The sequence below is a fragment of the Cygnus olor genome, chromosome 16 (genome assembly GCF_009769625.2).
Source record: "Cygnus olor isolate bCygOlo1 chromosome 16, bCygOlo1.pri.v2, whole genome shotgun sequence".
Taxonomy (NCBI): Eukaryota; Metazoa; Chordata; class Aves; order Anseriformes; family Anatidae; genus Cygnus; species Cygnus olor.
Genome location: NC_049184.1, coordinates 15,579,450 through 15,603,196, shown reverse-complemented (window position 1 = coordinate 15,603,196; position 23,747 = coordinate 15,579,450). Strand labels below are relative to the sequence as shown.

Here is a 23,747-nt window from a genome sequence, read left to right as displayed (position 1 = left end):
CATTAATGGCTCTGTATCTTCCACATACATTTTCGGATGTTTTTCCTCCACTGGCTGCATTATTTAGCCGTCAGGCATGGCTAAGAGATGTGCGTGGAGCAGCCCCATGCCCGCCAGCCCGATGTGTGCAGAGGGGAGGGCTGGAGGTGAAGCGGGATGGCCACGGGCTCCCTCGCTTCTGCTCTCGCTGCATCCCTTTGATCCTGGGCTGAGCTGTGTCATAGTGGTTGCTCTCAAGAACATCGATCAATAGGGTAATTAAAATGCCTCCTGTGAGGCATGATGGTGCAATTCATTTGGACAACCGTATTGGACTCTCTCTACCCCCTTTGGTCCCTGCAACCAAGCCCTGCATGGAGCCAGGGAGATGCCCTGCAGCTCCCACAGATGGGGCTGCAGAAGTACCAGGCTCCCCTGCAGTAAATACGCTGCTGGCATGGGCTGTGTCAAGCAGGTCTGGAACACTCACAAGCTTTTGGAAAGCTGGTTTGGAAAGGAAGTGTTGTGTGCATGTGTGATTTGAGGTCTTGTTTTGCAGTTGAGGGTCAGGCCCTGGAGCGTGGACTCACAGCTCAGGGGTCTGGGGAAAGCTGGAGCAGCCGCTAAGCGCAGGAGCACAGACTGAGCCGCGTAGCTGCTGGAGGGAAAAATACTGCCTCGTGCCCCTTGATTCCAGCACAGGGACTAACAGCAATTTGATGTTTTACCTGGAAAACTTGCGAGAGCAAACAATTAAGTAAGTGGGATTCAAAACAGCATTTTGCCTAAAATGTCAACACAGCAGTGGGGCATTTTGAAACACAAAGAGCATTGACAAACATTTCCTGTGCTGGAGACACTGCAGCTTCTTCTCCACAGTGCAAACGTCACTGGGAAATGGGGAAATCTGGGAACTTGTTTGCACTGGGGAAAAGGCAAAAGTGCGGTGAAAGTACAACATTGCAGATGATCGTTTAACAGAAACAATGTCAGCTGCTTGCCTGCAGAGGGGAAATCACAGCATGGCCAAAGCTATTGCCATCTTCCTCTGGCAGCAGCGCTCTTGGTCTGAGAACTGTGCAAAGAATGACTGCACGCGGTGCTGTATTACAGCTATGTGCCGGCTGCAGGGAGGCTCTGCGGTGCCTCACGTACTTGACAGGTTCCCTTCCCTGCTGGCAAGACTTTCTCTAGAAAACTGGAAGTGAAGGGGAATTCTTTCACATTATTCCAAGGCCGTGTGTGAGCAGGGACCCAAACCACCTCACTGCAGCCAGGCTGGCAGGAGCTGCTCCTGCAGAGACTGCCCAGGGCTGCGAAACCTTCCAGCGCTTTGGCCTACTGGGATGCTCTCATTGTGCCTTCGGTGGAGCCAAAGATAAATCCTGTCCTTGTGTGAGGACATGGAAGCACACCCATAAAGCAGCTATGGCACTCTGGAGCACCGTCCGCTGGAGTGCACAGCTCTGGGACAGGCGCTTGTGTCCGGCACGGCTCTGCTCCGCTGCGCTGCTCCGTGGCCACTGCAGCCGCTTGTGCTGCCCCGTCAGCAGCCGTCCTGTCCCCATGGGGCTCGGCCAAAGCGGCTGCTGCACCCGGAGTGTGTAGCCAGGTGGATGCTTTGCCAAGGCAGTTCCAAGAGGATTTTGTGTTTCCAAAAGAGCACAGAGGAAAGGAAGTTGGAGCAGCCTTGGACAGCGGCTCCCAGCAGAGCTGGGGAAGGGGGCACATCTCTGCTCAGCCCCGCACCGACATGCTGCACAGAGGCCACAGCACACAGTGCCCTGGGGGTGTCAGAAAGCATCTCCTTCGTGCTTGCTGGTGCATCCAGGCGACCATTCACAGCTTTCATACCCAGGCGGTATCCGTGTAGGTCACGGCAGGGGCTGCCTGCATGCGTGGCTGCTACCAGCCCTGAGAGTGGCACTAACGAGCACCTGAATTAATGACAACTTTATACTTACATCAGGCAGCTGGACACCTGCAAGGACTTTTTCCTCCTTTCACCTGATTAAAGTTTGATGGAAATTAAAACAGAAAAGTTACTGTTTTCTGCCTAGATTGCTGTAAGTGACGGCTGAGCTTTCCCTGAGCATCCCCTCACCTGCCGAAGCCCACAGACCACAGTGCCTGGTCTGTAGCCTCCGTAAGAACAGCAACATCCATGCCTGGGTTTCATTCCCAGGTCCCACAGGCAAGGTGCAAGGCAGGTCAGGGGCAGGACACCGGGCTGGGCCAGGCGCCGCGGGGAAAGCCCTGCTTCCCTGCTTGCAGTCCTCACGTTAATGAGGAGAAGGGTGCCTGGTTCCTTGACAGGAACCCCTGGCATGAAAACAAACTGATGCACAGTGGCATTTCTAATAAAGATATCAGGGTGTTTCAGGGACACTCAAGTTCGGTGTTATGTCTGCTATCTGCAAAGTCAGGTCACAAAGGAGAATTAGCTTGCCCAACCCCTGCTGTTGACTTGCATGCAAAGATTACACAGCAAACTAGTACCAAGTGCAGAATCTGTAATTTGCAGCAGTGCCTACAGCACTGTTTTTAGGCTGATTAATATTCAGCGCACTGTGAAAATGAAAAAAGCCAGACAGAATTGTCCTCCTCCCCTTTCTGCATCCATGAAGATGCCAAGGGTAATGGCTGAAGCAAGGAAACAAAACAAGATTCACTTTTGGTCAAGCTGATGCAGGTTTTTTTTGAGCTACAAAAAAATATTCCATTCTCTTCAGGTTATTTAGCCTCATCTTTTAACCTGTTTCTTTCTTTCTTTTTCTTTCCTTCCGTCATTCAATTACAGGATGTTTAAAAAAGAATAGTAAAAGATTTTCTTTGAAGCTACCAGAACAAAACATTAGGCATTTCCAGAAACAGTTTCTCTTTTAAAAAAGGGAATTTTTCTGACATTATTAAAAACACTTTCCCATGACTATTTGATCAGAGCTCCATTTGAAAAGCCCTTGTACCGATTGTGGGAAAACTGTCCCCGTGCGGAGCTTGGAAGGAAGCACGGCACAGCTCGGCACAGCGCTGCCCACAGAAGCAGGGGGGGTGTCCAGGGCTTGGACAACGCAAGAAGCTCCTGGAGCTGGTGGCACCTCAGGAGGGACGGCGGGGTGGGGGGGCTCAGTCAAGGAGGTGGCACCCACTGAATGGAACGAATACAGCTTGGTGTCCCCGAACATGAGATCCAAGTTACTCGCCACCTGGGGTGCCCCCGGCCCCCAGCCCCCCAACACCCTGAGCCTTTTCAGTCTTTGGGTGCACACAGTGAGGGCCTGTAGGCTCCCCTCCCCATGCCAGCGCCTCTCTTTGGAGCCCCTGCTCTGCCCTGGCCATGGGCGAGGGCTTTGCCCATCTCCCTCCCACAGTCGTCCCCTCGCCTTGCTCGGTGGGAGAGCCGCCCCCCCGGGTGCCCAGACCTGGCTGGCTGCGGTGGGACTGGATGCTCTTGTGCAATGACACCAGCCTGTGAACCGGGAAAGTGGAGACACAATAGAAGCTGAGGCCACCGTTTGCCTTCAGTGTTTTGGCTCTGCAGGGCTGTGCGCCAAAGTAAACCTTCACCCGTAGTCCCAGACCTCGTGTCTCTCTGTTGTGTCAACAGAAGCCGGATGGAGGCTGGGTGGCACGCTGTCAAAGCAAAGCCTGCAAACTCAGACACACATCCGAGGTGCTGCTGGACAAGAAGAGCTGGCATGGTCTGAGCCGTGCTCCAGCCAGACACGGCCAGCCCCGAGGACTCTGCATGCACCGGCCAGTGACAGGGACGTGGCAGCAGCACTGCTCCAGCAGCAGCTGCAAATGGCAGTGTCATCTGCAGCGTGTTACCTGCGGCATGTCATCTGCAGCGTGTCATCTGTGATGGTGGTGAGATGAAGCCTCCTGGTCCCTCCATCGCTGCTGCTCGGGGCTGGCGGGGAAGTTCCACACAAAGCCACCCTCCTGCCCCTGCAGAGGGGTTGCAGCTGCAGGCTCCAGGTGCCCGCCCAGCCCCGGCCCCGTGCAGCTCGCAGGGCCCCCGCAGCCCTCGCCCTGCCCCTGCAGCAGCAGGGAGAGCAGCAGCCTGGGCTGTGCCAGGCCACCTGGACGGATTTGCTTTTGGCATTTTCTTTCTAGGATTATGGAGGAGATCTTTTCACCTGTCTTTGAAATTATTCACAGATGGTGAGCTTGAATTGAGAACTGGCAGTTTCTTTCATCCTGTTCCTCCTGTTTCCTTAGGATTGGAAGCCAAATGTACCTGGCGAGGCGTTGCATATTGGGCAATTTGGCCATGGCAGTGAGCTCTGTCTCTCCCTTGCACCACTGAGCTCTGCAGCCTCCTCACAGGGCTGTCAAGGGGCAGCCAGCCGCACGGGTTCATCCTGCTCCTGAACGCACACATCACTGACACGAAGTGCAAGCCCCCAGCACATCAGCATTTACTGCAGCAGGCCCTCTCAGGGGAAGGACCACCTGCTCGTCACACATCCGTACCAGCGCCTCTGTGCTCGCTGGGTGCAGGATGCGTCCCACCAGCACCCTGGGACAGTGCCGATGCCTGGAGCTGCAGAACGCTGCTAGCAGCAGGCACGTTGCCTGATGAAAGGCCGAACACAACTGCCAGGAGAGAAGCTGGTGACATCCTCTGGCACCAGGCGCATCGGGGCAGGGGCCCGCTGGCAGTGCAGCAGCCCCACGAAGCCTTTTGGCACAGCGAGCATCCAGGAAACCGCCTCAGCTACAGGGAGCCCCTCCCGAGCCCCCGCACTCTGCGGCCACGCGCCTGGGGGGGTCCCGGGGGTCCCAGCCCCGACCCTGTCAGCGTGCGAGGAACGCGTTTGTTCATGTCAAAACAGCTGCCGGATCGCTGGGAACAAGCAGGGAGCAGGAAAAGGGAATAAAAGAACCAGCAGCTCAGGGACAAGGGCAGAATAAATCTGCATAAATACAAATGAGGGGAATATTTATTCCCCTCATTGACCACATTTCTGCAGCTACTTTAAATTGCGAGGGAGGCATGGTCCTGCAGCTCTGGGCAGGGTTTAGGCCCAACTCTGGGGCTGCAGCTCGTCGTGGCTCCCCACCTTTCCAGCAGACTTGCCTATTAAATATTCTTTGCAGGCAAGTTACTCCTGTAGCTGATAGGGGAGATAAATAACAAAACCCTTGCAAATGCAAAACTCCTTTGGCAGTTTGGAAAGAAACCAAATCACGTGCTGAATGCAGATGAAGAAAAGTCCTTTTTATTGCGAGGAGTAACAGAAGGGATGTGGATCGGCCTCACCCACAATGCAGCACATCCAAACCCACTTGGAGATTACAAGACAGGATAGCATGTACTCTGATCAGTTCAAAGCATAACTGTGAACAAATCAGCTACGTACAGATTTAGATTAGATTGTAGGCCTTTCTTCCTACTTTTTAACAATATGAAATCACTGGAAACAGGAAAATTTCCTTTTCAAGTGGTCAACTAATCACAAAGCAGGAGGAGAGCAAAGACAAAGACTTTACATTTCATCAGTGTCAGTCCCTTTTCTTTCTTTCCTTTCTGTGGATTTGGTGCACGTGGTGCATGCTCACAACATTCACGTGGGACCAGTGCATGTGGAAGGACTCGCCGCCAGCTGCCGGCTGCCTCGGTCATGCACTGGAGACGTGTCCCCGTGCCATGGCTATCACCGGCCCTGAACCCAGCCCCAGTTGCCTGGGGAGGACTTGTGGATCAGGCCACTGTCTGTTGGTGAACGTACGGCCACGAGAGCCAGGAGAGCACACGGGCAAGACCCACAGCTCCTGCCACTGGCACTGTGGCAGCACTGCAGTTGGCACGGCTCAGCCTGGCAGAGCCACCAAATCCTGGTGAGGCTGAAATGTAAGGTAGAAGAAATAGCGTATTTTCTTGGGTATTGCTCCCATTTTCATGTCTATTCTCTGTGCATCATATCATCCTCCTCCCTTCGCTCCTCCTCCTCCCGGTGCAGCGGTGGGAATGGTCCAGGGGGCACCTGGGGGATGCTGGAGCTGAGGCAGCTCAGGGCAGCGCGGGAGCAGCTCAGCTCGGTGCAGCAGCCGCTGTTGCCTCCCAACAATGGCACCAGGCTCACCCCGTCGGGCTCACCTTGCCTAGCACCAGCACCAGCACCAGCACACCCAGCTCTGAGCCCCGTCCCCAGTGAGCAAATCCTTACCTGAGGCACTGCTGGCCCTGTGCCTACTGCGTGCTCCTGGCATCGATGCCTGCAACTGGGAGAGACGGAGCCATGTGAGAGCCCCCGGCTCAGTTGAGCCCCGCGGTCCCTGTCATGGGGCCCTGCTGTGCACGCCTTGTGCCAGGGAGCCCTGGGTTATGGGCAGAGATGATTTAGTTGCCTGAGGAATCACCTCTGGGGAAGCTGGGATGGCTTCCAACTCTTCTTCCCTCCTCTTATATTAACTCGCATGCATATGAAGCTTAAAGCTCTTACCAATCACCTCTGCAATATTAATTAATCCTCACACGCATCCTGAGAACCATTATTCACTCCTACTAGTAAATATTATTAAATCCTTTATGAGAGGTGAGTGACTTTTCCAGGGCCATACGAGCATGAGCAGGAGCACACAGACCTCATTTATACGGTGCGACCGCATCCGCCCATAGCCGCAGGACCTGCTCCTGGCTGTACCTGTGCCAGGACCATGTCCCATCCCACCCGCTGCCCCACTGCCACCTGCTCCTGGCACCCTGCAGAGCCCAGGGCTGTCCCTGGGTCTGCACTTACTCTGCAGGAGCCAGTCGATGAAGACAGCTGGAAAGGGGTAATTCTGCAAAAAATGAAGGAGATGTTAACGGGTGTGAATGCAGGCGCCTGCGGCTGTGGAAGGCAGGAAGGCGAGGAAAGGCGAGGGATGGGTCAGGGCCAGACCCGGCAGAGCGTGTGGGTAGAGCAGGTCCCATTGCTCTGTTATCGAGTGGGGACACGGCCACAGGAGGAGACAAGGTGTGGGAGAAGGCTGGGGAGCATGGGAGCCTGCATCTAGAACCATCCCTAAAGCCAGGTCCCAGGGCTACACCCGGCGCTGGCAGCACCTGCAAGTCCAGCTCCGCAGAATGCTCCAAGGTCACCGGGAAACTGGAGAGGGCAGACTGGATTTTCCCAAGGAGTCCAAAAAAGACAATGCCTGTGGAGAGAGAGAGAGAAGGAGGCGCAGAGGCCGCCAGGCTCACAGAGCTGCCTGCAGAGCCCTGTCCTGCCCAGAGCCCCAGGGCTGGTGCAGTGCCTGGGAAATGCTGTCCCTGCCCCCAGGTGTTCCAATTCTCATTCTTTCCTGTGGGGTCTCAAACCCCTGGGTTCACAGGTGGTTGAAAGCTTCTGTTCTGGAGTTATCTTGCGTATGAAATGTTTTGGTGACATCGTGAAAACTTTCCATGGAGTGAAGCAGCAACTGCGCCTGTGCCTGGCTCGAGGCGAGCAGAGCTGGGGAGGGACAGACACGGCTCTGGGGGCCACACGCCGGGGCTGCCTCGCTGCAGCAGTCCGGGTCTGGTCCTAATTATAAACCTCACAGTAAGGACAGCAGGGTCCGTGCGTGGCGCTCTCACCACGGCGGGCAGCGGGAGCAGAGCCATGGCCGGGACCCCAACACACTGCTTGGTGGGGGGGGACCAGAGCTGCCCCTGCCACGAGCAGAGCGGCTCCTTCCCCATGTCCCCTGCTCTGCTGAGGGCATTCTCTGCCGGCAGAAAACACCAGTCACAGAAAAGCCATATGTTGCTATAAAAATTATATAGAAAAGTTCGCAACTTACGGTTGAGAATTGTAGTTTGATATTGATGATGCTGAACCAAATATTCACTAATGGGCAAAACTGCAATGGTAATAAGTGGAACAACCTTGGTGAGAATACCGTAGTTGTAGCAATACGTTTCACTAACAGCTTTTGAGTCTCACAGACTTTAAATCAAGATGGAGCAATCAGCTCCTAGAGCATAGTTTCCTCCACGGAAAAAGAGCAATATAAATTGTTCAGCCTACTTCTCAAAACAGCACAGCTTCTATTTAACAGAATAAAAGATTTTCTAACAGCACCTTTTTTCTAAGTGAGGCTGTCACTTCTGTTTTACCGTACCTTCTCTGTACGAAAGGCATTTCACAAAGCAATTGGTTACAAATTATCCCGTAACATTGCATGATGGAATTTGAATTGCTTCTAACAAATAAATCCTGACTGTAAGAAAGATCAAGGAAGTTTGCAGAATTCAGTTATAGAACGTGGGTGTGTGTCTGTACATGCACACATATATGGATATGGATATGTAAATCTGCTGCACGGTTATGGGAAGAACACTGATTTCAGTCAAACCTTCTTACATGGCAGAATTTCTTGCACTCACCAGTGCAGGTAGGAAATACCGAAGAGAAGAGTTCAGCAAACCGCTCACCAAATTGGTGAAGAGGCTGGAAAGGGAAAAAGGCAGGAATTACCAAGGAGGCTGACAAAACCCAGGTCTCAGAATCAAGACAAATCTGAAGCACAACGCTGGGTTGCGATGCTGTGAGCACCGAAGATGAACATGCATTCTCTTCTCTTCTCTCTGATGTTAAAAGATGCTGCAAGCCCACAGCTCCCCCAGGCTTTAGCAGGAATTATAGGTGCTCAGGACTTTTAGTAATCTGCTTAGCGAAATCTGATTGTTAACGGTAAATCTGTGCCCAGATTTGAGACTGAAATTTTGCCCCACTGCAAACATGCAAAGAGCTGACCCGTGGCTAGTCCTGCACATTATTTTAACCATTTCCAGATGCACATACCAACTTCCCATTCCTTTACAGGGTTCTCAAAAAATGGCTTTTATATGAGAAAAATCCCACAGCTTCCTGATGGCTGGACAATGGAGCTTCCATTTAGTCTGCATGTTGCCACTGAGGCTTTCCTGGTGCTAACCTTCCCTCTGCAGTGCTGGGGGTCCGCAGCCTGGGGATCAGAGCCCAGCTGGGCAGCTCGGGGGGCTGAGCCCCGAGAGGTGAGGGAGGGAGAAACCTGCCCAGGGGCAAAATGCACATCTGTGCTGAGGGCCATGGCCAAGCCCCACATAAGGCCAGGTTGGACTCGGCTCCTGCGTGCTGTGGCTCTGTCCTTGCAAACCACCACAGGACTTCCGAATGAGAAGCTGCACAGCATGTCAAATTATCATGGTGCTGGTGAATATTTCCCCCACTCACCCCTTTCGCAGGTTGACTTTAATGCCACCGTACAGGTTGCTGCAATCCTTAATAACTAACTTGAGGTCACCAGGGGTGTCTTGTGTCAATGCAATGTGGGACGTGATGTTCGTTCCACCGAAGATCCACTCAGAAAGAGAAATATTCTGAAAAGTAAGGAAGTAACTGTTGTGGCTTGGAGGGCTATGGAGAAGATGAAAGCACAGAAAAGCAGTCTCTGTGGCTGAGACGCAAGCTGGGGCTCGGCTGTGACTGTTTTCATCTCAGGACTTTCATCAGGCTCCTGTTCGGGTTAGCAGGTCATCGAGCCCCTGAGTGCTAACAGGCACAGGGGGGTTCCAGGGCAGCTCGGACTTCAGAGAAAGGAAGGACTCATCTACATGAAAAAGCATGAAGCCTTCTTGGCACTTTGCTTCCAACACCTTGTTCACAGCAGGATCACACCTCTGCCAGCATCTTGGGGTTGAGATCTGGGCCTTGGTGAAGTCAAGAGCTTCTCTTAAGGAGAACAGGATTTCTAAAATGCATTGCAAATGCATATTCACAGCAGCAGCTCCAGAGCCGCTTGCAATGCACAAGCTCCCCTAAGAACCAAACGTTTGCGGATGCTTCTCCAGCCTCCTGAACTGCCCCAGCTCCCCCAGCCCCCTGGGACCCCATAAACCTGTTGTGCTTTGCTCGCCCACCAGCCCTGCTCACCCTGGCAAGCTGAACGTCAGCTTCGAGTACAGGTTCAGCACCAGCTCACCCCCAGGAAGGACCTTCCATGATGCTCGGGCTTTGTCCAGGCTCAGCATCTTCAACCTGGGGTTGAAACCAAAGCCAACCTGAGCTGAGATGGGAGCAAGCCAGGCTGCTGCGAGCTGAGCTTGCTGCACAGCAGATGGCAGGAGCAAGCCCTACAGTCCCTTCTGCCAGTCATTGGACTTGTTACCTACGTGGATAGCCCTGGTTAAAAGGTGTAGGTGGGAAAGGGCCAATCCCTGCCCCAAGAGGAGAGAGCTTCAAAGCAGGACCAGGTTGCTCAGGGCTGTGTCCATCTGAGTCCTGGCCATCTCCGAGGACAGAGATTCCCCCACCTCTCGGGGTGCCCTTCGCAGTCACATCACCCTCATGGGAAAGACTTTTCCTGGACCTGTGTCTGGTTGGAATTTCCCCTCATGTGGGCTGCAGGCCAGGGACTGGTGGTCTGTGTTACAGGAAGGATCTGGTCCTGCCCTGGAGCACCTCTTTAGGGGAACCCCACCTCTGGGCGTTAGTTGTTAGAAAAATGACAATTAAGTATCTGCTATTACTTACTACTGCTTTTTTTTTTTTTTTTTTTTTTTTTTTTTTTTTTTTTTTTTTACTATTGCTATTATTTACTACTAAAGCTTAGTTTCAAAACACCAGGCTCTTACAAGCTGTCACCATGTCAGGGAAGCTGGTGGAAGGGCCACAGATCTGCAGTGAGCACCACCGCCGTGCTTCTGCTCTGACTTACCAGGAAAAGTTTTGTGTCGACTTGTCAGGGACTACAGCACCCAGCGGTTCCTCCTTCACCCAGCAGTCCTCCAAGTCCTCCTTCGCCCAGCAGTCCTCCTTCTCCTTGGCCCAGCAGTCCTCCTTCACCCAAAAGACCACCAAGACCAAGTAGACTTCCATTGCCTACAAGACCTCCTTTTCCAAGCAGTCCTGTGCCAAGCAGACCTTTCTCTCCAAGAAGGCCTTTATTGCTTAGGAGGCCGGTGCCGAGGAGCCCTTCCCCACCAAGGAGGCCTGTGCCGAGGACACCAGCATTCTTGGATTCATTTTCAGTGCCAAGGAGACCTTGACTTCCTTCACTACTCGGACTTTTCCTGCCAAGAAGGCCCGTACCAAGCAGCCCACCTTCACCAAGAAGGCCAGTGCCAAGAAGCCCACCTTTTTTGCTGATCAGACCTTCACCGCCGAGAATATTGGTACCGAGCAGACCTCCTGCAACAAGTGAGTCCCAGTTATTAATCTTCCTTGTTCAGAATATCATTTTTTGCCAGCAAAAGGGTCACCCTGTGCATCTTGACTGCTAAACAAAAATGCTTCATCACACCACATCCTCTGTCCCCGCCAGGCTTCGTGCCAGCTGGGACTGCCTGGCTGCTGCCCGCATTTCATCCTGACAGACTGAGCAAGCTGGCAGGTCATTCCCTTTTAGCTAAGACTTTTAAAAACCAGCCCAAATCCCTCTGTGGTGCCTCCTCCTCCTCCAGGGTGAGTCCCTGTTGGAGACATCTCTGCCAGGTGGGGGCCAGTTTGGCAGTGCTAGAGGGTGCGGGCAACTGGAGTGTGGGAATGTGCCGGCACCGAAGGGACCCAGCAGGGAAACCTCTGAGCTCACCGTCTGTGGGCTGTGCTGGGCCAGACCCCAAGATGCCTCCCAGGTTGAGAAGGCCCTGGGAGGGGGGCAGGAGGCTCCCAAGAACGGTGAGACACCAGAGGGGCAGCATCTCCGTCCCAGTACCTGCCAAGAAACCCACATCAGCCCAGGCAGCGGGACGCGGTGGCCCTGGGCCCCCGCCACTCCCCGTCCTCCCTGTGCGTCACCCTGGGCAAGGGCTTCCCCCCCTACCTGGGACCCCTCCCCAGCACCGGGAACCATCCCCGGCTCCCACGCCCCCAATCCCACCTCCCTCACTGTCACATTTTGTCTGAAGCAAGGAGCTGCCTTGCTCCAGGGCAGTTCCCATCCCCACACCCTGGTGCAGAGCATCTGCCTGGCATTGCAGGGAGGCTGCGGGGAGGAAAATGGCATTTTGGAGAGAGCGGGAGGAAGGAGAAGAGGCAGGCGGACCTTGTAGAGAGAGAGATGGATTGCTTCAAGCTGCTCAGAAATGGCCCTGAAATAAGAACAGATAAAAGGGCACAGCCAGATAAAAAATGGTGTGTCAAAGCCACGTCCTTCTCCACCTTGTGAAGAACACCTTGCATTATGAAAGCTCAAAGCACAGCCAAAATCAGATTCACTTCCCCGTGGTCAGGTTGTTTGTTTTTCTCATTTTGCTTCAGTCAAGCCTATGAAGAGAGCCCATTTTTGTGTGTTTGATCTGCCTCTAGTGAAAAGAGATCACCCTTGGGGGTCTCATGTTCCCACACCGCTTGGTCTTCTTGGGGTTGCGACCAGAACTGTGACATGCTAGTTTATGCCAATAAATGTGTTTGCAAAGAAGGGAAAAAGGCAATCGCCGAGCCATTTCTATAAGTCTCGAGTCCAACAAAACATACATACACCTGCACAGCCCATGGCATGGGCCCAGCCAGCCTGGCATTGTCTCCTTTGTGAAAGACAAAGTACAATCTGCATATTGCAGAGCTTCAGCACTAAGAAATAATGTTATTTAGGTCATTCTGAACAACTTATCTGTTCCAGATACTTTTTAAAAAAATCCCTCTATGACAGTTCTTGGCACAATTAAATTAGACTTTAATTCACTAGACTGTCTTTTACATTTTCCCTTTGATCAGCACGTAATGATGCACAGCTCCTGTAGCTGTGATTATTGAACAGAAGAGAAAGATAGAGGCTTGAGCAGCGTCGATTGAGAATTGTGTCAAATAAAATCAGTGGGATTTGTTGGAGGGTCTCTGCAAGACGTGCGTAGCATTTTAAGAGGATGCCAAAATGGGTTTCAGGTCTTTTAAAAGAGCTCTTAGAGAGAATATGTGACAAAGCAGACAAATATCTATGCAGGTATTAACTATATCCAACTAGTCAGTACACTTCCTTGGTCGCTCACATTTAAGTGAGCTGAGCATCTTGTACATGCAAAATGCATGCATGGCTTTGCAGATAAGCGCTTATTTCATACCAGCTGAGATTAGATCTGATAAGCTGAAAATTGTTCTGAATTCTGGTCAACAAGAACAACTAAAGAGTCCTAGTCATTTCTTCTAGCTTAGTCATTATAACAGACTTAACAACAACAAAAATAAATGTGGAATTTGACAAGCAAGAGCTCTACTGGCTTTAAAAATTAATTTTCATAAATGATTAAATGCTGCTACAGAAATCAAAGGAAAACATCATTAAAAGTCTTGCTTTTTCAAGACGAGTTACACTTTGCTGTAGGTCGTCTAATGGGAACAGGAGTTCTGTGGCTACGGTACCTTTATGCCTCTTACCTGGAGCCCTTTGAAGTTGCTGTGCAGCTGCCTACAGCCTCTTATCTGCTGCTGATAGGGAGCAGCTCTTATATACCCAGCAGAGTGCAGGAACAAGGAAAGTACAGGGAAGGATGAAATAGGAATAATTTCTCTGTGTGGGCTCGGAAGTGCGAGCCCTGTGCCAGCCTGACTAGCAATGGAGCGAGGTGCAGGAGTGCTGGCCAAGCCAGGGGGCAGCCCCCTCCTGCCCTGCAGCCCCAGTGCTGTTACCAAAACTGCAAGCAGCCGGGGTGCACAGCTGTGTCAGTGCAGGGATGGGGATGGGGACAGGTCTGTGCTCTGCGGGCAGAACCAGGCATCAGCTGGCACCACCAGCAGCAGCCAACGCAGGGCATCCCCGGTCCCAGGGCAGTCACCCCTCTCTCTTCCCCCTCTCCTGGCTGCATCTCCAAATTTGCCTGGGATGGGCAGACCCCAGCCCCTGTGCTGGGCATCATGGCCCCTGTGAGACAACCACACAGCAGCCAGGGTTGTGGTGTGGGGTCTGGGGATGTCCCTGGTCCCTGGCTGAGCGGGTGGCTGCAGGGGGGGTTCGGGGCAGCTCTGCCACAGGGGATGCTCCATCAGGGTTAGCAGGCTTTTGTCTGCGTGTAGTGAGAGGACAGCTGCCTCCCAACAAGCGAATTATGCACTGCAACAGCATAAGGCTGATTTTAAAAAGTTGTCGAAAACTAAAGGGCACGTGGATTTATGGTGTGCCAGCTGCTCTGTGGAAACCACGCATTACCCAGAGGTAAGCAGGAGATGGCTTGTGTCTCAAAGGAAGATCTGAGCAATTTAAAGCAGGCTTGAGAGAGAACAAATACAAGCAAAGGGGGAAATAAATGCTGATAGGAAGGGAAAAAGAACAGTAAAGATGACAGGAAAAGCCTAAGCCTCAGCTCCAGATAGTTTTCAGAGTGTAACAGGGTTGGACAAAGGACGCAGGCTCGAAGGCAGCATTACTGAAGCAGTCCCAGAAGTCCCCCCTCACCCCAGGAGTGCTTGGTGGCTTGACAGCCTGAAGTTAGCAGGAGCCTCATTGCTCTGACAGCAGCTGAACCGCAGGAAAGAGCCTGTGCGGTTTGGGCATCGCTCAGAGGTGCGGGCAGCGAGCTGCCCCACGGCCCCTGCGCCTGCCCCCTGCTCCCTGCACCCCAAAGGTGCTGGGAGGGGACCGGGAGAGGGCTCCTCTGGCACCGCAGCTCCAGCATGGCAGGCAGGCAGACAGCTCGCCTCATCATGCCCAGAGGGTTCCCCAAAACCAGGGGAAGGGCTTGTGTTCAGGTGAGTGGGTTTCGCATGGAAAGACTGATGGGCTCGTGTACCCTCCAGTTGTGTATAAACACTGTTACCGGGCCCTTGCCTAGCCCCAAACCAGGCACTCACAGAAACTGAGACACATTCTGATCTAAGGAGAGATCCAGGAGATATCCCACCCCAGGAGGATAAGCAGGAGACCCCATGGGCTTCAGGTCGCTGAGGGAAGGTGCAGCATCTCGACCTAAGGCAGCGTTTGCCAGCAAACAGGTACCTGAGCATCCGCAAAAAGAAAAGTCCAAAATGCAACATTCAGAGGCAAAACACACCCTTGCTTTCTTTTGTGTTCAAAGCAACATAGGGAGGATGCAACATTTTTGTGGAAAAGACCAAGCTGCTGTTTTGCTCTTTCAGGCACAGCGCGAAATGTCGTGGGGCAGCTTCGAGCAGGCTGGGCTTCCCACCCCTCGGGTGGTGGACGTGGAAAACCGCAGGTCCCGCTGCAGCTGCGGGCTTACGCCGACAGCACGAGGAGATCCTGGTGCGGCAGAGGGCTCGGTGTCACTCGGAAACATTTCACACCGTGCCCCAGGGAGCGGGGGCTGCACTCACCTCGATGACATCGATGTCGGCATTGGTGAAGTCGATGTTCAGCAGCCGTGGGAGTGGGACCCCCCTGCCCAGCACGCCTGAGGGCCGGGGCAGCCTGGTCAGCACAGTGTGTCCCTGCCACCCCCTCCCCGCACCCCTGGCCGGCATGAGGCTTCGTGCCCCTTGGGCCCAGCGCCGTGTGCTGGGGTTTGCAGCACCCACTGGTGGGGGGCAGCATGGGCTTGGCGGGGGCACTTCGTGATGTGCGCTCGCCTCCTGACAAAGCACTTCCACCCAGAGTGAGTCTGGCCCTGCCGAGCCATCCCACCGCCACCACTGTACCCAGCCGAGGTAAATGAAATGTACGGAGACTCGTGCGGTGGACGCTCTAGCACAAGTGAGGCATCAAAGCTCCCTTACTGTTCAGTGCAGGCAGGAAAGCGACATCAAAAATCTTGTCAACGAGCATCTCCAGCAGCGAGATCTGCAACAAGGAAAGGGTCTCTTATAGCTGTGTTCCCATGGCCAGCGCGGCCTCACCCTGTCCTTGGGGCCGTGGGGGTGCTCCTGCCGTCCCGCCTGAACCCGACCTGAACCCCTGCTGCTCCAGCTCCACACCCATTTCATGCAAATCCCCAACTTCACAGAAATTGGAACTTCCTTTAAGCATTCAGTTGTCAAATTTTAGTCCCACAGTAATGGCACTCCACCGGCCTGTTCCAGCCGGCATTAAGAGTGGCCTGAAATTGAATTCCTGCTGCCCTGTCAGCACAAGCACAGCCCGGGGATGGAAGTGGACAGAGCGATGCAGCCCCCCCGGGCTGTGCTGGGCCCACACCAAGCTTGGGTACCAAACTGAAGGCTGCTGCAACTGCATGGGCTCTGCGGTGATCGCAGCAGGCGTACACACCCTGCCAAATGGGGGGAAGCCCTGCTTTGTTCACATTTGCCCCAATGTAAACTGGGGTCAGCTATTGGGATAGTTCCTGCTTCCCATCACTATATTTCACACAGATCTACAGGATTTTTTCTGAAGACTGTTCAAGGATCACCCATAAAACAAATCCATCTGCAGAGGTGAGAGAAAGGCACTGTTAAAAATGCTATAAACAATACTCTGCAATTGGCCCTTAATTCTCCTGAGCCAATCTCTCTCAACACTTTGCTCTCTGGAGCAGGTTTCGCATATGGCTGAGGCTGCTCGTGTTCTTACGTCAAAGTCACCGACAGATGAGGACGCCAAGAAGAGATCAGTCCTGCAGGAGGAAGCAGAAGCGAGTGAGGTTCAGGCAGTTCCCTGCGTCCCACAGCGCGTCCCGCTGCCTGGGCACCCCTCGCCACCCCAGGCCCGTCCAACACCAGCATGAGCGGTGGCAGAAGACAGTGTCCTACTTCTCAAGGCTGGCGCTGATCTTCAGTTTGTTGCCCTCAACAGAGAACTGGGCCAGCAGGGAGGCATCCTGCGGTCAAACAGAGGACAAGCACAGGCTCTCAGACAGAGCTGGAGCAGCCAAGTCTTCCAACAAGGCGGCATTTCTGAGCAGATGCTGCTTTATACGTACGATATTCAGAAAGCAGAGAAACTTCTGGACGTTATCTGGGTGGATGACCACCACCTCTGCTGTAGCCTTGAGCTGGATCGTGGCTTTATTTTTCTTTAAGGTCACCACAGGTGCTTCGGGGACTGCAATTTTCAGCAGCAATTTGTGTGGCTCAGGGTATGCCTTGAAAACCTGCAACATCCGAAGGCAGGAGGCTTGTGGTGGCCGGGAAACTGTCACTGCCAGCATGTGCCCAGGCAGAGCAGCGTGCGAGGAGGATTGGGGGGAAGGAGGGAATGGGCTGCCTGCTGGGGCATTGCTGCGCTCAGTGATGGATTTGCTCCTGGACTGTTCCAGTTCAAGACTGTATTGCAGGTAATGGGAGTGAACTCAAGCTGGGTGTCAGCTCAGCCACTGTGCATGCCCTGAGCCCCCCAGGAGCATCTGGTCCTGTCTGTGGGACTGCTGCGAGGGGCTTTTGTGACCCAGGAGAGGTGCAGAGGACAGGCTGGCAAACTAGGCTTGGGCCTGCTGTGGTTTCTGATTTCAGACCCAAGCCAAAGCTCTTTCAAGCCCATGGGATGTCTGAAATGATGTCTCTGAGAGGAAGAGGCAGAGGGATCTCCCCTGCCGCTAGGTGCATCTCTGGCTGGGCCAGCTGCAGTGTGGACAGGAACCAGGACTCACCGCAGGAACCAGGGCTCCCAGCGTCGATGTTGTCAGCGGTGGAAGCTCAGGGAACTGTCACAGACAAGGAGGAAAAGTTGCATGTGAGCGCGATGGTCTTCAGCAGATAGCTCATACTTTGCCTCAGTAACACACCTGAGACCTCATGGTCTCTCACTCGCATTTTTTGCCTAAGATAGCACAGATCCCAGTAAATGGCAGAGAGGTGCTAGAGGACTGCGAGGTGAGACCAGTGCACGCTGCACTGCTGACAGCCCCGGGCCTCCAGGGCCAGGCAGAGCTCCCATGCTCACCATGCCATCGGTGATGTCCAGGTCCAGGGTGCCTTCCTTCTGCAGGGCAGACAGCACCGACCTGAGGAAGTTCACGGAAAGACCCAGCTGGGAGGAGCTGGTGTCCGGCATCGGTGGCAGAGGTGGCATGGGGACCCTTGGAGGTGCGGGGACACTTTCTGCTCTTCCCAGCGGGTAGTCAACCAGGCCTCCTGCTACTCGCCCAACAACAGTCTGCAGTTACAGGGAAGGAAGCACAAGCCAAAAATGTTGCAGAAGCTCGCAATATTTGCCTTTATGGTTAACTTCATGTTCAGTCATTGTGAAATCCCCGCATGCACAGCCAAGCCAAGGCAGATCCCATTGCACTTCCTTCTCCAAAAGCTCATGAAATGCGAACCCCGCTGCGCTCTGCTGTGACGGCAAGCAGCACAGGAGCAGGGAGCAGAGCCAGCCCAGCACCTCTGTGGCCCCCTCACAGCACCCTGGGCGCCCTCGGCTCGGTGTGCGCAGCCCCGGGGACAGCTGAGGAGTTGTTCCCCAACCCATGTGAGATATCACAGTGCTTGTAGTGAATGGAAAGAGAAGGTGCAGGACTTACGTTCAGGTCTACTTGGAGGAACTGGCCGGTCACCAGGGGGAGGCTGGACACGGTGTACTGGATGCTGCCCAGCAAACCCAGCGGCACCAGTGCTAGGGGCAGAGGAAACAGCTCAGCAGCTCCCATGGGGCAGGGGTGCAGCTCCCCTTGCCCGCTGCAGTTCCTCCAGCAAAGCCCTGGTGTGTGTGTGGGCTCTGCCCTGTCTCTGAGAGCTCCAGGCTCCAAGCAGAGCCACATCCCTAAGGAGCAGTGCGCGCCACTGCTGGAAACGGAGGGTCCACCCTACTGCCCCCACCCAGGGGTCTCTCTGCTGGTGGCTTAGGCTTGCTGGCTGCTGCTCCCTGGCTGCTCCCGGGGGTAAGGGGGTCTCAGCAGGGTGCTCCTGGGGTCCTGGCACTGGTGTGGCACAGAGGTGGGGTCTGGGGGCAGCAGCGTCACAGCCCCCACATGGCCATCGCAGATGGCAGAGATGACCCAAAGGGAAGGGGGGGGCAGGTACTTACAGTTGACAAACCCCAGCTGGTCGTTGACGAGACCCAGGGCGATGTCGAGGACTGGGCAGAGCTGCAGGGGGACGGGGATCGACCACACTCAGAGCCAAGCACATCCCAGCATGTCCCTGCCTCTGTGCCCCGGGTGCTGCAGCATTGGGTCCTGGGGCTGGGAGCCCCCTCAGTAACCCCCCCGGTGCTGCCGAGGCTGGGCCAGCCCGGGGCACCCCACCTTTCCTCCAGCATGCTGAGGAAGCAGGGCTAGCACAGGGTGCCAGGAGCCCATGTGAGATGTATGGAGAGACCCTGGGACTCCTGGGAGGGAGCAGAGACCCCAACCCATCACACGGGCATCGTTAGGAGATCCCAGGCACTTGGGCAGATCTGTGCCGGGCTCTGCCGGGCCTTTCAGGGGCAGGAACTGTTTCTCCCACACAGATGGAGAGGTGACATGTGTCCCCCCCTAAGCCCAAACCATGGCAGCCCCTGGGGCAGTGGCATTGATCCTGCTCTGGGACAAGCAGGAGCAGCACCAGAGCTTTCAGATGGACTCATTGCTCCTTTCCAGGGTGGGATTTATGCCTCCTGCTCACCTGGAGTCACTTGGACAACAACTGCACTGACTGAGGTGTGCCCTGGCTCGGCTTACACAAAGCCGCACCACAAGGGGTTTTTCTTCCAACTTACCAGATTAGGAAGAAGCCTGTTCAGGACACTGGCCAATAAATTATCCACAACTGGGAGCAGGCTGTGGAAAAACAAAGGAGCACCAGGAAAAAAAAACCTGCTGCAAAGTAAATGAGTTTTAAACAATTCTTTGTGAAATGCGTGTAGAGCAGACCTCCTGGAGCAAGGCAATTGCAGCAGCAAAGTGTGTTGTGTATGCTTGGATTTTGCATGAGATAAGTCTAATTTGCATCCCAAAATAGCCAGTGGGAAATTTATTGCTGTCTTTTTTTCTACTAGGCTCTGTAAATGAGCAGAAACAACCTCAGCCCAAGTAGTTTTTGTGCTTTACATGCCAAGTGCTTACATCTTAGCAGACCCTGTGCAATGTCAGGTAAGAAGACTGAATGCGGCACAGGGGGCAGAGATGTTCCTCTGAGACCCTGCACCGCTGCAGGGTGACCTGCTTGGCTGCACAGCCCCACAGGAGAACCCTGCAGTTTGCTGCAGCTGCACCAGGGCACAGGGGGACTGCCACCACCAGGAGCCCTCTGCTCCTGCCCCCTGACATGGCCAGTGAGTGACTGTCACCAGCGCTGCTGCTGCCACAGTCAACCGGGGGGCTGAGCCACCCACTGGGAAGCACCCCCATGCCCACCCTGGTGTCCGCTGGCATGGGCTGGGGGTCAGCGAGGCGTGGTCAGCAGTCAGCACGTGCTGGCAGGACGTCGCCGTCACTCACCCTCTCAGGAGTCTGACTTTAATGCCACCGAGGAGCGTATCGCATTTCTCTATCACCAGTTTGGGATAACCAGTGCCGTCCATGGTTAGCCTGACCCTCGATGTGATGTTCACTTCCACTGCGATGTCGAGCAGACCCAGGAGGCTGTGCAAGGGGACAGGACTGAGCTCCAGAGGAGCAGCCCCTTCCTGGGGACAGGAGCGGGTCTGTCCCACCGGACCCCTCGTGGCCAGGCTTCTGCAGGCGCCAGGCACCAGCCAGACCTACCTTTTGCCATTGAGGGCCACCCGGGTGTAGAGGTTCAGGTGGAAGCCGATGCCAGGCAGGAGCCGTAGGGACACCCTGGGGAGCGTCAGGTCCACGATCCTCAGCCTGCGGGGACAGCGAGGGGGCACGGACAGTCACGAGTGGTGGCTCTGGGCACAGCAACCCGCTACCCGGGGCTCTGCCACTCGCACAGGTGACTGCTTGAGGGATGGGTGAATTTAGGCAAGAAACGGCAAAAGACCCCAAGTTTTCTCAGTTATTTTCCAGTTTTATCAGAAGCTTTGTTCTAGTTGCCTTATTATTGCTAGTTCTTGTGCTTCTGCTCAGTGCTAGACAATAAGAATTAAAACAGGAAAATTGCAAATAACTGAGCATTGGATTGGAAACAACAGCATCGGCTGCCCAGGGCTGATGTACAGTTCAGTGCTCCCTCTACGGGCAAGCACTTCTCAACTCCCACCTCCTTTAACCTCCCCTTGTGTAGCTAAGAGGTTCTTCTGCAGCCAGCAATGCAAACCTGGGGGACTTGCAGGTAGCATTTCTGCCAAAGCATCAGCTCCCAGCCAAATCTGAGCATCTACTGAAGGATTGCCGCAGCCCCCCCCAGCAGCATTCAGAGGTTGCTCCCCCTGCAAGGAGCCCGAACGGAGCCCTCCTTACCCGGTGAGCCCCTGGACTGTGCTGAGCAAGCCTCCTTCCCCCAGGACGCCGAGCAGCCCGCCGCCTCCCAGCAGCCCTCCGCTGCCCAGGAGCCCTCCTCTGCCGAGAAGGCCACCGGGGCCACCGAGGATCCCCGCCGTGCCTTGGAGACCTCCATCGCCCAGCGCTCCTCCAGCGACCCCCGGGGGGATGCCACCCCTGGGGACATCGCCAGCAGCTGCAGGCCAGCCCCTGAGAGGGAGGCCGTTTCTGGGGGCCGCCCCGTAAGCGTCTCCACCACCTCCTCCACCAAGAAGACCCCCACCGGCATTGCCACCGAGCAGACCGCTTCCAGCCTCCCCACCTCCGCCCAGCAAGCCACCGCCAGCATCACCGCCCGCGCCCAGCAGGCCACCGGTCAGCCCCCCCAGCAGCCCTCCGCCACCGCCGCCCAGCAAACCACCGGTAAGACCACCCAGCAGGCCACCGCCACTGAGGAGACCTCCTCCAAGGCCACCGCCCAGCAGGCCGCCGCTGCCATCCACGCCGGGCGCTCCGCTGCCGAGGGGCACCTCGCCGAGGGCGCCGCGGAGGGCGCTGCCTTGCCGCAGGGAGCCTGCAAGAGCTGGAGACCCCACACGCCCTCAGCCCCGGGGCAGAGCCCCTCCTGCAGCGCCTGCAGGCTGAGCCCCAGCACGAGCTCCCCATCCCAGTCACCGCCCGTTCCAACCCCTGCCTGCCTGCTCTTCTTTTCACCCATCTGTGGTACGACAGAAAAAGGGCTTTGGCATCTTCCAAATGCCAGGGCAGGAGGCACAGTGTTCAGACCTGTGCGAAGCAGCTCAGGGGAATTCGCAGCCCACCCAGGCGAGACAGCACGTGGCCTGGCTTGGTTACAGGGGCCGCACGGTGACAGATCCTCACCATGAGGCGAGTTTAGGGCTCATGCAGCACCTCTGTTTAGTCCCCATCACACGGGGAGGCCTTCTGGGAGCCTGGCTACTTTAAATTTTAATTACAATAGAAAAGAAAGACTCAGAGGTTGGTTAGGGCGGGTCAACTCACCGTCACTCAGAACACCCTTATTGAGCCTCAGGACAGCATCTGTTGGTGCCTGGCCCAGTGTCGGGGTCAGCAGGGCGTACAAGACAGCGATGCTCAGAGCCGCTCTCATGGTGTCCTCTGCCCCAGCTGGGACAAGCTGGGGGTGGTGGCAGGACGGGGACACGGGGGATGGCTCGCACCGCTCACACTGCTGGCACTGAGGCAGCCAACAGCGACCTGGGGAAGGAGAATGGGGGTGAGGGGAAACAGGGTGGACAACCCCTGGAGGCAGAGGAAAGCCTGAGTTATCTCAAGCTGGGTGCACAGTTTGAAGTGAACAGCAAATCTGAGCTTTAGAAGGAGCAAAACTGTTTGTGTGTTTGAGCCACATTCAGCAAACAGATTTGGACACACGCACACGCACACACAGAAAGAGGGAAGGCATCCATACGCACATCTGTAGGTGATTTTTCAAGCCAGTGTCTGCACAACCACAGCACCTATTTGCTTGCTGCCATTCACGTGCAACCCGGGCAACATGCTCCTTTCCATCTCCGGTCGCTGTGACATGATTTTGAACTTGCAGCGTGAAATCGTAACTCATAACCCAGAGGCTGCACTGCGCTTCCCTCACTAAAACCATCCCCTAAACAGGTGTGCAAATTCATCCTGCCATGCCACGAACAACACATATCTGGAATAAATTCCTTCAACTCTTTTTTAAATGGCATGTTTTAACCTTAGAACAATAAAAATAATACCAATCACTTTAGAAAGATCCTGAAATACAAAAATATCCCTAACTTTTTGTCAGATGAAGACACTTTTCTTCAGAGAAGTGTTCCCATATTGCTTTATCAGTCTGTTTTTCAGAGTTTTCAAGCTAGCCACTAAATATAAACTAGGATCACTTAGCTACATTTCTACCATTTTCAGTATCTTCCCAACGTTTCTCTCACTCACCAGAGCGTACTGTAAGGCTTGCAGGTAAAATGGTGGCTCTGTACCCAAGTCTTAGAAAACCGCATGACACTGTTTTGCCCACCTTTACCTGCCCTTATCCCAAATTGCAAAGCTCGGCTCTGGTCTTCCACTGCTCAGCTCCTGATCAAGTGGAGACCTCACAGCTGTCCATGGTCACCCAGCTCTCACCTCTTCTCTGCTTTGTAGGAACAGGGGGTCCTTATATAGCAAAACTGATGCAGGAAAAGGGGAAGGATGCCTAATTTGTAAAAGCTGGGCTAGTGGATTGGGTCCATAAAGCAGCATTTGTGGTTTTAATATATCCCAGTATAAATAATGCTTTGTAAAACAGGACGGAGTATTGAGTAATAGGACACTGGATACCCCCTTATCAGCAGTGCTGTTACCCAAGAGCTCGGAGGAAAGGAGAAAATCCCCAAGCCTCGGTGAGGTGGAGCACACGAAGCTGCTGCTGACCCCAAAGGAGACGTGCTGGAAAATCAGCTTATTCTCCAGGTGTCCACGCAAATCCCAGCCACCACCTGCATCCAGGCATTAACACAAACTGCTGTACTGGTATCCACAAACACACCTGCAGGTGATTTTTCAGGTCCCGCCCAGCTTTCCATTGAGCACTCCAGAAAAGCCCTGGGAG

The 23,747-nt window shown here is 54.5% G+C and overlaps 1 protein-coding gene and 1 long non-coding RNA gene across 3 annotated transcripts; both read right to left on the bottom strand.

Moving 5' to 3' along the window:
* Positions 1-6,153: 6,153 nt before the first annotated feature.
* LOC121078898 lies at positions 6,154-7,360 on the bottom strand. The gene is made up of 3 exons (XR_005824777.1): positions 7,037-7,360; positions 6,729-6,771; positions 6,154-6,210 (listed from the first exon to the last, which is right to left on the bottom strand). It is a non-coding gene; the product is annotated as an uncharacterized LOC121078898 (long non-coding RNA).
* Positions 7,361-14,800: 7,440 nt separating this feature from the next.
* On the bottom strand, positions 14,801-23,279 carry BPIFB4 (BPI fold containing family B member 4). 2 transcript variants are annotated; one of them, XM_040576186.1, is made up of 16 exons: positions 23,181-23,279; positions 22,151-22,366; positions 21,107-21,710; positions 20,447-20,551; positions 20,180-20,323; positions 19,459-19,519; positions 18,784-18,844; positions 18,281-18,372; positions 17,701-17,913; positions 17,408-17,461; positions 16,742-16,912; positions 16,572-16,639; positions 16,393-16,435; positions 15,600-15,663; positions 15,201-15,277; positions 14,801-15,126 (listed from the first exon to the last, which is right to left on the bottom strand). In XM_040576186.1, exons 2-16 carry the CDS (start codon positions 22,257-22,259, stop codon positions 15,103-15,105), a joined length of 1,890 nt encoding a protein of 629 aa, XP_040432120.1. In that variant the 5' UTR covers positions 22,260-22,366; positions 23,181-23,279; the 3' UTR covers positions 14,801-15,102. The 2 variants fall into 2 exon arrangements, with proteins under 2 accessions (XP_040432120.1, XP_040432119.1); XM_040576185.1 differs by having other exon boundaries at positions 14,801-15,277.
* Between the last annotated feature and the right edge of the window lie 468 nt (positions 23,280-23,747).

Bases quoted from the DNA above. Each gene is read 5' to 3' on its own strand.
- BPIFB4 (XM_040576185.1), bottom strand. From the start codon at position 22,259: ATGAGAGCGGCTCTGAGCATCGCTGTCTTGTACGCCCTGCTGACCCCG. The intron at 21,711-22,150 runs GTGAGTTGACCC...TGGGGTCTCCAG, and splicing joins TAAGGGTGTTCTGAGTGACG to CTCTTGCAGGCTCCCTGCGG. The intron at 19,520-20,179 runs GTGAGTGACGGC...GTTTTTCCACAG, and splicing joins AAAGTCAGACTCCTGAGAGG to CCTGCTCCCAGTTGTGGATA.